At 38.0% G+C, this 12,737-nt stretch overlaps 1 protein-coding gene across 1 annotated transcript; it reads left to right on the top strand.

Moving 5' to 3' along the window:
- The first annotated feature begins 1,625 nt into the window (after positions 1-1,625).
- LOC122296399 (reticulocalbin-2) lies at positions 1,626-10,806 on the top strand. Its single transcript, XM_043106063.1, has 7 exons — positions 1,626-2,565; positions 3,284-3,386; positions 3,489-3,554; positions 8,505-8,678; positions 8,767-8,863; positions 10,261-10,398; positions 10,554-10,806. The coding sequence occupies exons 1-6, from the start codon at positions 2,004-2,006 to the stop codon at positions 10,384-10,386; spliced, it is 1,128 nt and encodes a 375-aa protein (XP_042961997.1). The 5' UTR covers positions 1,626-2,003; the 3' UTR covers positions 10,387-10,398; positions 10,554-10,806.
- Positions 10,807-12,737: the final 1,931 nt, after the last annotated feature.

Genomic DNA, 12,737 nt, shown 5'->3' with positions numbered 1-12,737 from the left:
TATATATTATATTTATTATTAATAATTTTTTAAAATTTATTTTTTGAAAATTATGAATTATTTTGAAAATAGAGAGTTTTAAGGAAAGTGGATAAGTTATTACTTATGGTTATAATACTTGAGTCTATAAATATGCCATAAATCATTACATGGCGTAGTGGTATTGATCGCCAACCCAAAAGAACATGGGTACGAGCCATGCCTCTCTCAAAGAAATGATTTTTGTTGATTTTATGTAGCAACACTGAAGGGGCACAGCAAGCACGAGGCGCTGCAATTAAAATGAAAAATTGCGCTTATTGGGTTTTGAACTCGAGAAGTGTGGTAGGAACCAACGTGACAATCGGGTCAGCTGATAATAGGTACAATTAATAATTTAATATTGCTGTTTAGATCAGATAGAAAATTCACATCCTTTAGTCATCTATAAATAAATTCATTGGCCTACGAATTTAATACAGAAAATAAGATTACATAATCTCAAAATTTCGAAATTCTCTCTTTCAAAAGTTTTTATTTCTTCAAAACTTGTCATTAGGATTTGTTCATTCGGTAGAGAATAGATTTCTAATCTTTTAATTGAATAGTGAAATTTGAGAATATTTAAAATTTAATTTTGTATGTACATAACACAGTTAGACAAATAGACTTATTTTAAATTTTATTGTATATTAAAAATAAATTTACTTATAATTTATGTGCATATCATAATTAATAATGACGAATATTATCTAAAAGAAAATCATATTTGTAAATGAAACAAATTTTCTCTCACTATTTTTATCTCTGCAGCCCATTTGCACCAACAGTTCTTTCATGGTTTTGCCAGGTCAATAGACTATGACCTTTTATTGTCATCCTATATATAAGAAGAAGTCCTTTATAGCTTCTAGTTTCAGCGTTCAAAACTGAAGTGTAGGGAGGACCCTACGAAGTTCAACATTATGTCAGGCCCCACACATGATTTGTAGGGGTTGATCAACAGGCTCGAGAACTGTGGCCCAGCTTTAAAACCGTCCTAAACTACTCAAAGGCTGGACTAAGACAAAACCCAACAACTCTTGGGTCTTGGAAATGCTTCCCAGCCTAGTGGAAGCGTCCCAACCTTCCAGATTATGGGCACCAAACAATACACAAAAACTCGAGGCCCGGGTCCATAGTAAGAAGTTAAAAAGAAACAACTAAACAAACAATATAATGGAACTTCAGCCCTTGGGATCCCATGAATGAAAATTAGAACAAGTTTAATTGAAAAAAGAAACAGATAATCGAGAGTGAAAAGGGTAAGGAACCATTTATTGCCATGGATTGGTGGCTATTGTATATTGAGGAGAGGTAAAGACAGTATAGTACTTGTTGGTTGTTAGCAGGGGTAGCTATCTCAACCAATACTATAAATGAGAGCTAACACTTAAAAAAAACAACCGATCATGCATAAGTTCAATAGAAAAAGAAAAAAAAAAAACATCAGTTGAAACTGTCAAAAAAATTAAATAAGAGATTCATTGTACCAATAACTCTTAACAGACTTTATTTACGGTTGATTCATATAAAGAAGTTGCATGCATTTCTTTTGAACAAGTTAAAGGGAGAACGATGAAGGTATGTCTAATGTCTATAGTAGCAGAGCTAAAGATAGACTCAACGTATAAAACCCAATAAACTAATGGCCAACAGATCTGAATTCTGACACACCTACGAACAAAGTTTCCTCTCTCTTGCCAGTTGCCCCCTTCTTAAAACCTCGTCATTTTACATTCTCTCGTCTCAATCCCACTTCCACTGCATCTCTTCCATTCCCAGTCAAATTCTCTCTCTCTTTATCTCTCTCCAGTTGGGGCTAGTAGATCTCCTTCTCCCGCACACCCCCAAATCTTGAATCTTTGAACAATATACATAAACCCCATTTCCAATCTGAATTGCACCGTGAAACATTTTGTCGCAGAGATATATGCATCTCTCTCTACATTCATATATATAAAATATACGTTGTAGAATAGAGAATGGGCAAAGTTTCCATTGTGATATACGTAACCATAGCAGTCCTTCTTCTCCTTCTCATATCCCACTCCCCTAAGAAACCCCCTAACCATCGCCACCGCCGCCTCAAGCTCCGCTCCAACTTCACCTTCTCTCACCAGCACCACTCACACCACGAGCCTGTCCCCTTCGATCCCATTGTCGCCGACCTCGAGCTTCGCCGCGAGGACCGTCAGTGGGAGAAGCAGTACATCGAGCACGCCCACCCCGAGCTCCTTCATACCGATTCCGCGCCGGCCGCCGAGTCCCAGCCCGAATGGGAGGACTTTATGGACGCGGAGGACTACCTAAACGACGACGAGAGGTTCAACGTGTCCAACAGGCTGGTCTTGCTCTTCCCGAGGATTGATGTGCTCCCGGCTGATGGATTCGTGACCGAGCACGAGTTGACCGAGTGGAACTTGCAGCAGGCGGAGAGGGAAGTGATGCACAGGACCAAGAGGGAATTGGACACTCATGATAAAAATAAAGATGGTTTTGTTTCTTTTGCCGAGTATGATCCCCCCAGTTGGGTTCAGAATGCAGGTCAATAAAAGAAATCTTTGCTTTTGCTAAATTTTCCTTTTGTTCTGTAGGGTGATATGTGTTTGAATCATGCTTTTTTATTCCTTTTTGGTGAATTTTTTTATTGGTTTATACTTCATTTTTAATTCTCAATTTCAATCTGTCGTGGGTTTGAGTTTTTCTTTTCTCATTTTTCTGACTATTGCACTTTTAGTGAGACCTGACGTATTTTCGTTTTGATAAGGAGTGAGAACTGACGCGTTTCTGTTCTGATTTCACTGGTATTCTTTGTTAATCGCACTGTATTATAGCGGATTGATGAAGATGGTATGTTTTGAGGGAGAAAGTCTGTCTGCCTTTTTTACTTAAAAAAACACTCGTCTGTCTTTTTGATAAGGAGCACAATTGATTGATATATGCGACTTTATATATACTTGACTTACTTAAAGAATTCATTGGATTTTATAATGTTTACTAATATAATTACCTGGCATCGTTATTATTTCTCTCTTAGTTCATTAACAGGTTTTAGCTATATAGTTTTCCTGTATATATTGTGTTTCAGAGTTTGATCAGTCCTCTTCGGTAGGCAGGAGCCAAATTTGCACTTCCTCATTACTCCAAGTGATGATGGAGTTTCACTTTAGGTTTTATGATGCTATTAGTCTCTACATGGTCCATCATGACCTTGTTTGTATATAAATTTGGATTGGTTGTTGATCCCTATCTCATTTACCAGATAATAATTCTTTTGGCTATGATATGGGTTGGTGGAAAGTGGAACACTTTAATGCATCGGATGCGGATGGAGATGGTCTCTTAAACATAACAGAGTTCAACGAGTGAGCTTATACTGTTTAGCAAGCTTCTTTCATTGCAAAAAGGCTTCTTTATTTTTATCCAAATGGGTAATGCTTTTCCTTAACTTTCTCTTGATTTTCTAGCTTTCTGCACCCAGCTGATACCAAAAACCCAAAACTGCTTCAGTGGTTGTGCAAGGAGGAAGTAAGGTGAGATGAGTTTTCTCAAGTTCTCTTCTCTGAAAGTTTAAATTGCAGCATCCTTTTAAACCATTGGTGCATTTGATAAAGTCTTTTAAAATATAATTTTCGTCCCAGTCCCAGTTTCTAGTCATTCCATTCGTGTTTTGTGATAAGCAACTTACATAAGCGTTGACCAACTAATTGAGATCATTTCCCATTGGAATGAGATAAATATATTTCAAATAGTGAAAAGGAGTAGGCCATCAATTCATATGTTGATGCCAATCTGTTCCTACCAAACTAATTTCTCCCTCTCCTGTTAAATTCTTTTAATCTAGATTTTCTTGAGTTCTTTCAGAATAAAGACAGGCCAATTAATGCATCATGCAGAATGCATCATTGATGCATGATTTGGCAGTATTTTGTAGTCTGCTGCTTAGAAGGGACTTGGCATGTGTCTCACTCGCATCAATGTTTCTTTTGACTAACTCGGTTGAAAACCTTTCTTTCTTAGGCTCTCAACTCAATTTGCTTCATATGGACCTAATCATCTAGTAGTTCTAATTTAGACCATCTAGGTAGCTAAGCTGTCTTATTGAGTAGATTGAGCAAAGGCTGGCTGGTTGGGTAGAAGAGGTTGTATTAGGCCAAAGGTGGTAGTTACTTTGAATAAGAGCACTCCTTCTAACTTGCCTATATATTTCATTTCTCTATCTCTGCTCCCAACGTGGCTAATTGCCCTGAGAAACTACAGCAGGATTTCCTTTGGAGCAGATTGTGAAAATGAGTTCAAATTTGACCAGGTAAGATGGACTAAAGTATGTTCTTTGATCTTCAAAAGAGGGCGGGGAGTTCGAAATTTGCTTTTTGTCAATTGTGCACTTCTGGAGAAATGATTTGCAGTATCAAAACAAGATAGAGGCCTTGTGGAGAGTAGTTGTAAACACTAAATATGGGTCTCAGTAGGGTGGATGGTGTTCTAATGGGGTACAAGGACCTTATGGGGTGAGTCTATGGGAGAATATCAAGAAAATGCTGGGGTAATTTTATAATCATATTAGATTTGAAGTAGGCAACAAGTCTATGATCAAATTATGGCATGATCTGTGGTGTGCGGGTGGTTATTCTAAAGAAAGTTTTCCTGGATATGTTCATTGCAGCTTGTGCAAGGTATGCTTCTCTGCCAAGCTTTTGGAGATTTCTAATAGTTCCTTTATGTGGAATGTTAGTTTAATCTCTACAGCTCATGATTTGGAGGTTGAGGCTCTTACCACATTTTCTAACTTGTACTCCACTAGTATGTGAAGAAGAGGCAGAGACAAGCTGCTTTGGCCTCGTCCAAGAATGGGAGTTTCAGCGCCTGTCCTCACAATAACAACCCTCTCTCTTGAAAGAGAATATGACAAATCAATGTGCCTTAAATAGCTGCATTTTTTGCATGGACAACCTTTCTAGGAAAGATTCTCATCATGGATAATATGAGAAAAAACACATCATTACGATAGATTGGTGTTGCATGTGCAAGAAGAGTCAAGGGTTTGTGGATCACCTTCTACTACATTACAAGGTGGCTACTACTCCGTGGAATGATTTCTTTAGTCAATCTAGTTTGACTTAGGATATGTCTAGCAAATCTTTTTTGCTCATGGAGAAGATTAGGCGGGTCACCTACAAATTTCAGCTGTGGAAATTGATTTCTACTTGCCTTATTTGATGTCCTGGTGGGAAATGAATGGTAGAAGTTCTGAGGGCAGCAAATAGACAATGGAGGGGATCAAGACCTTCTTTCTCAAACATTTTTCTCTTTTGGACAGCTTCCATAGATTTTAATGGGCTTAGCTTTCACGATTTTCTTATATTTTTCTCTCTATTTCTAGGTAGGTGACTTTTGTGTACTCATCTCGTTGTACTTGGATTGTGCCTTCTTTGCTTAAAATGAGATTTTATTACCTATAAGAAAAGGGTAGCTAACTGGATCCATACCTTAGAGGTCTAAAGTCACTGGAATAATTGAAGGTTCTAAGCAAACGGGCCACTCCATTGGGCCCTAAGTAGTGGGTTGGGATAGGGGGAAGTCTAAAATAGGGCCGGGTCTAACTAATATAACCTGGTCTAACGTAGTGTGGGGGGTCAAAGGTGGACGTAAAAGTGTAGCAGGGCGCTCTGTTGCTGGTAGCCAATTAAGTACACTGGAGATTGCTCTGTTTGATTCATGGCAGACCTATGAATTGTCGCTAGTGGTCCAAATGGAGAAAATAGTGAAAAAGCAGTCACAGTAGTGTGTGTAATGGGTATAGAATTGGGTCAACATGAAATGTTTCTCAATTTTTCTATGTGTTTCTTCCAATCATTTTGGGAAGTGGTGAAGGATGATATGATGGGGGTCTTCCAGGAATTTTTCTTGTTTGGGAAGTTTGAGAAAAGCCTCAATGTCACTTTTATTGCGCTTATTTCCAATAAGGTTGGGGCTTGAATATCAAGGATTTTTAGCCTATTAGTCTTGTGAATGAGGTGTATAAGATTATCTTCAAAGTTCTAGCAAATCAAATAGGGGAGGTCTTGAGGAGGACTATGTCGAGACCCCAAAACGCATTTATAAGGGGAAGACAAATATTAGATCCATTATTAATTGTCAATTATTAATTGCCAATGAATGTTTGGATAGTAGAGTAAAATCTGGCATACCAGGTATTTTATGCAAGCTAGATATGGTGAAGGCTTATGATCACATTAAGTGGGACTTTCTATTGTACTTGCTTGGGAGGTATGGATTTGGAGAATGCTTATGGATTAGGTATTGCATCTCCACAATAAGGTTCTCAGTTTTGGTAAATGGCAGTCTAGTTGATTTCTCTAACAATTCTCAAGGGTTAAGGTAGGGAGATCCTTTGTACCCTCTTCGTTTTGTCCTTGTTATGGAGGCGCTTAGTAGAATGATATCAGCTTTGGCTGGAAGTGGCTTTATGTCTGGGTTTTTTGTTGGTGACACCAATCGGGGCACTCTTAACATTTCTCATTTGTTATTTACAGATAATGCTTTGATTTTTTTTAGGCAGAAGAAAGTCAGGTTCGTTCTTTAAGGGCACTCCTGCTCTGCTTTGAAGTCGTGTCCGATTTGATAGTGAACTTATCCAAGTCGGAGTTGGTTCCAGTTGGAAATGTTTGCAATCTTCAAATGTTGGCTAACACTCGAAGATGCAAGGTATCCTCCTTTCCGATAAAATACTTTGGCCTTCCTTTTGGTGCCTCTTTCAGGGGTAAATCAATATGGGATGAAGTAGTAGAGAAGATCAAACGAAGATTGGTAGGTTGGAAGATATTATATTTGTTGAAAGGTGGGAGCACCACATTAATCAAGAGCACTTTGTCCAATTTGCCAATTTATTTCTTATCATTGTTCCCACTTGTCTGTGTGGTGAACCAGATTGAGAAGCTCCAACATGACTTCCTTTGGAGTGGGTTGGGTGATGAATTCAAGTTTCACCTGTTGAAGTGGGATAAGGTATGCTCTCCAATCTCTACTGGTGGGATGGGGATTAGAAATTTGAAGGTATTAAGCTCTTCTTGGAAAATGGTTGTGTTAGTATAACATTGAGAATGGAGGCTTTGTGGAAGTTGATGAATGATTACAAGGATGGATAGGGAGGTTGGAGCATTAGGGAGGCACAAGGGGTTAATGCGGTGGGAGTTTGGAAGCATATCAGAAGAGGTTGGGGGTTTTTTTCTTGACATACTAGAATTGTGATGGGAGACAGATTTAGAATCAAATTCTTGCATGATAGATGGTGTGGAGATAGAGCTCTCAGGGACACATTCCCTTTAGTTATCAAGATTGCGTGTGAACAGGAGACATCAATCGCAGACCTCATGGAGAATTCGGGTGGCTCAATCCAATGGAATGTGAACTTTAATAGGGCGGCCCATGATTGGGAAGTTGGCAGCCTTTCTGATTTTTTCAGCCTCTTGTACGCCATGAGGTTGAGGACTCAATGAATAGATAAGATGTGGTGGGTACCAACTAAAAAAGGTATATTTTCTGTTCTTTCCTACTATAAGACCGTTACACTATAAGACCCTTACAAACCAGCAGCACAATTGCTTTCCTTGGAAAAGCATTTGGAGAAATAAGGCACCTCCAAAGGCGGTATTTTTCACTTGGACAGCTTCTTTGGTAAAGATCTCAACTATGGACAACCTACGGAAACATTGGGTAATTGTTGTTGACTGGTGTTGTATGTGCAGAAAGAATGGTGAAGCTGTGGATCAGCTACTACTCCTTTGTGAGGTTGCCAAGGTGTTATAGGATGATGTCTTTATAAGATTGGAGTTAGCCTGGGTTATGCCTACTACTGTGGTTTAGCTTTTGACCAACTGGACGAAAATGGACGGTATTCCACAAGTCACAACTACGTGGAAGATGGTTCCTATTTGTAATTTATGGTGCATATGGAAAGAATGAACTGATCAGACTTTTGAAGATAAGGGCGCTCACTAGAGGAGATTAGATTGTTCTTTGTTAATACTTTATTCCTATGGGCTAAAGTCGTTGATTTTAATGGCCTTCATGATGTTCTTATTTCTCTTTCTCCCTCCTAACTAAGTGTTACCTCTTGTATACTCCTTGTATTCTGGCTATGCTTATTTTTATTAATATAATATTTTACTTATAAAAAGGGTAGCTTAGGTGTCAATTGTTTGATAGTTGGGACTTCCCCTTTTAGTTTCTAGCTACATGTACATGAGTTCATTGGCAACCAATTATAATAAAAGTCATATGACCCTACTTGCAGATGTTTAACTACTTTTAACACAACCAATTCTTTTGCCTTGGTTTGTTTAATGACTTTCTCCGTTAAATGTGCTCTCATCCTATATCGCTTTACATTTCCTCCAGTCATCTATAATGGGCCTTGGTTTTTATCGTGAAGTTATTAATTTGCTTGTCTACTTGTTCACTTTTCCTTTTTGCCTTCTTAGAGAAAGGGATACCGACAAAGACGGGAAGCTTAACTTCAAAGAATTTTTTCATGGGCTCTTTGACATGGTGAGAAACTATGACGAAGAAGGTCACAATTCTTCACATCAAGTTGGTGATTCAACAGATGCCCCTGCCAGAACATTGTTTGCTCAACTCGACAAAGATGGTGATGGGTACTCTTCAAAGATATATTTCTCATGTGAACATTGATCAGTGAATGATATATACTGTAATCACTTGCATTGGACATTTCTTTAACAGATACTTGTCAGATGTAGAACTAGTAACAATCATTGGAAAACTTCACCCATCAGAGCGTTATTATGCGAAACAACAGGCAGAATATATCATATCACAGGTATTCATATGGTCGATAACTAGTAGCATTTAATTTATAAGAATTTATTTATTTTTGCTGCTTTATTATTTTGATAAAAATATGAGTCATTCAAGCACTAAATATAGTTTTTCAGCTTAGTCAGAATTTTTTTTTTTTTAACCATGCAGCAGAGTATTTTGCTATGTATTAGTATGAGTCAATCTTTTTTATGGTGATGGACCTGTAAAAGGATAAGTGGTTAAAGGCATTGTAAACAATCAGGACATTTGTTTTGCATTATCAGTTGCTTTGATTTGGTTTTCTCATGCCACATAATGGACTTTAATTTCCTAGCCTAAGAAAAGCTTGTTGTTCAAAAAGTGCCATTAAGATTCCACTTTTTTAGATGAGCAGAAATAACTTATTATTCTAACAGATTTCTTACCCTTATCTACAACTGCTATACCATGTTCAAGTTGTGAATGATATTCTGACTATAGGTTACTAATATCCACAAGATTTCATAAGATCCTCTATGAATGTTATTATTTCTCCTAGCATGATTATTCATTATTCAATGGCCATACTTAAGATTCTCTTAAGATTTTCTCTGAATGGACATTTTTGGCTTTGAGTGCATGAGGATTTCTGTTATCAAATTGTCCGTGAGGTTTCATGGGCAAAATCTTAATTGCCTTATATTTGGAGCTTATTGGCTTTTGTGGAATTAGCACAATGAGTTTTCAAGAGGTTGATACAATAAAGCATGCTGGAGGATTTCGTTGGAGTCTGCACAAGATCTCTTGGTCTCATGGGTTCCGGGAGATAAATTGGTATGCTTAAAGAGATAGATGGTCTTCCAAGGACCTTTGAGGGCAGCGTTCTTTTTACCAGACTCCAAGCTCATTTCCTAGCTAAGAGGGGAGCTCTGACTTGGACACACACACATATGCACACTTGAAATCTTCTTCCCGTAGATCTTTTCTTTTGTTACACTTGAAAATGTATTGTTCAAGAAGTCCTGGCATTGTCTGAACGTCACTTTTAGAAGTTCATGGACATACATAAATGATATGCTTCAAGCACATCTTGAACACTAGGGAAATTTGGTTAATTCTCTGTTAGGAGTTTTTGTTCTTTTGGGCATGCTGAATAATATGGGATCAAACTGCAAGTATGTCTGAGAGGTGTGTGCCCCCAGAACTTCAAGTTCAAAGGTGAATTTTTGCTGAAACATCATGATATTATGACTTAGTAAGTAATTAAAATCAAGGATGTGAATCTAATCAATTAGGAGAATTTGAAGATATTGAAAAAATTTTGTAAAAATTCTTTGGGTTTTATATGGCTTATTTCCTGTATGTGGAGTTATTCTTTTTTGGGCAAGAGTGTGGAGTTATTTTATTATTGAAACAATGTGTTGGTTTCTGTTGCAGGCAGATGCTGATAAAGATGGGCGTCTAACCTTGACAGAGATGATTGAGAATCCTTATGTATTTTACAGCGCTATATTCAACGAGGATGATGAGGACGACTATGAGTACCATGACGAATTCCGTTAAATTTTAGACTAGGTGAGGAAAGCCTTTCCTTTTGTTTCTCATCCTAGTTTATATAATGATATTTTTTATACAAGTGATGGAAGACTTTATTAATAAATGTGAAGGGCGCAGCCTGAGTACACAGGGTACCTTGTAAATGATAAGATGTTTTAATATCATTACTGCAGGATGCTAGGGAAACTTTGGTTAAACAGGGAATTTTTTGGCTTGACCGAACCAGTAAGTGTCAACAATCTTGGTGAGAAGAACCTGAAAAATCATATTTCGTTGTCCCTTACCAGTTTTGCAAACAGACGGTTCCGGTGTTGTTGCTCTTCATCAGATTATGGACCTCAGCTCATTGTATGATTTATACACTGAATTGATAGTTGAAATGTTTATTTTGTGGGCAAAGTTGTTAAAATTAATTTTCCCCCTTCATATTCCTGATTTTTTTGGGGCATCAGCACTTCATGTTTACCTAGTTGTTATAGCTGTCATGTAGGACATAATGTTTGCTAGTTGTTGGAAATGGAAGTGTGAATAAAATTCTCTCTAAAATTCTTCCCCATAGGTTGAAATTGGTGTTGGAGAAAATTATCTTTGTGACACAATGCCTTCATCAAGGGATGTCAGATTTTAGGCTCAGTCCTTATTCCCAATGAATGGCTTGATTGCATAATCAGATCAGGGTTTCCAGGAGCCATTTACAAATTGGATTTGGAAAAAGGCGTATAATCATGTTAATTGGAGCTTTCTAATGTGTATGCTGTGAAGGTATGGTTTTGGGGAGAAGTGGTGCAAATTGATAGCTCATTGTTTTTCTACAGTGCTTTTATGTTCTGACAAGTGATACCCCCTCAAATTCTTTAATAGTTTTCAGGGATTGAGAAAGATCACCTATCCTCCTACCCTATGTAGTGTGCATGGAGGCATTGAATAGGAGACTTCTATTGTGCTTCTCAATGAAATCCATGAATAAGAAATAGCTTGTGTTTTCTGTGTTTATGATGCCTTGTTCTTTTGTGAGGGTTCTTTGGATCATCTGTGTCACTTGCTTGTCTGTTCTTTTGCATTGAAATTTTGTTGGGGGTGAGAAAATCTTGCCAAATCAGAGTTAGTTCTGGCTGAAGCAGTGGATGATAGAGGAAGATTGACCCATGTCTTGGGATGTAGGGTGGCTTTGCTGCCTATGAAGTGCTTTTGTCTTTCTTGAAGTCTAAATTCATTTGTGATGGCATTATTGAGGAATGAAGCGTCAATTGGCTGGGTAGGAGTGACTATTTTTCAATTTATCCAAGGTTGGGTGGACCGCTCTGATTAAGAGTACCCTTTCCAATTTGCCTTTTGTCACTATTCCCCATTCCTGTTAGTATCGCTTATTGTCTTGAGAAACTTAAGTTAAGCAGGATTTCTTGTGGAGAAGACTCGGTGATGAATTCAAGTACCACCTTGTACAAGTTGTCATGGTGTGATGACATGGAAAAATGCATTGCAGAGATTGGTGGTAGACGTCAAATACAGTAACCTGTCAGGAGTTTGGTGTTTGAACAAGGTTAGGGGGTTGTTCAAAGTCAGGGTGGGGAAAAACATCAAGACACGGGATTTCTCTCATCTTCAATTTGAGGTGGGGGGTGGGTCTAAGATCAGATTCTAGCCTGATAAATGGTGTGGAGACCATCACTTGAAGATAGACCTCTGAGGATTCTAGTATGTTGCTTTATTGGAGCAGTACATAATTGGGTTGGTATGATCTCTTCGTTCTTTGATTGTTTGTACTCTTTCAAGCAGAGGGAAACAGTGTTGATGGCATCTTATGGGTTCCTCCCTGAAGACGGACTTTTGGTATCAAGTCTGTCTACCACGCACTCTTCCCTCAAGATAACGTCTCTTTTCCTTGGAAGAATATTTGGAGAAACAGGTATCAACAACCGTAGCAATAGCATTCTTTGTTTGGCTTGGGGCATTACGAAAGATCTTCATGGTGGATAACTTGAGGAAGAAACACTTACCATATTTTGCTTTTACCGCAAGATGATAGGGATTTATGGACATCGATAGTTCGCATGTTTGGGTTTGAATTGGTCGTGTCATACCCATAGTAACTCCAATTTTTGGAAAATAGTTCCCTTGTATCTAACTGGGCTTTTGAAGATTGGGAGAGGACAACGTTAGAATAAAGAGCTTTTACGCTCAATACTCTTAATGTTTGTTTGGATTGTGGCACATACTAATTCCCGTTGCTTTTAACCTTGTAGAATTAATGGAATTGTGTTGTTTTACTTCATCTCTATAGATGGCTGCTTCCCCTTGTAAGGTTGTTGGTTAATGGTAACAAGTCTTGATTAACACCAGAGAGAAATGACAAAGTC

The sequence above is a fragment of the Carya illinoinensis genome, chromosome 15 (genome assembly GCF_018687715.1).
Source record: "Carya illinoinensis cultivar Pawnee chromosome 15, C.illinoinensisPawnee_v1, whole genome shotgun sequence".
NCBI classification, from domain to species: Eukaryota; Viridiplantae; Streptophyta; class Magnoliopsida; order Fagales; family Juglandaceae; genus Carya; species Carya illinoinensis.
Note: the sequence above shows the minus strand (reverse complement) of the source record. Positions and strands in the feature narration are given on the sequence as shown.

Coding starts and splice junctions, on each gene's coding strand:
- LOC122296399 (XM_043106063.1), top strand. CDS start 2,004: ATGGGCAAAGTTTCCATTGTGATATACGTAACCATAGCAGTCCTTCTT. Junction 8,679..8,766: donor CTCGACAAAGATGGTGATGG/GTACTCTTCAAA, acceptor TTTCTTTAACAG/ATACTTGTCAGATGTAGAAC. Junction 8,864..10,260: donor CAGAATATATCATATCACAG/GTATTCATATGG, acceptor TTTCTGTTGCAG/GCAGATGCTGATAAAGATGG.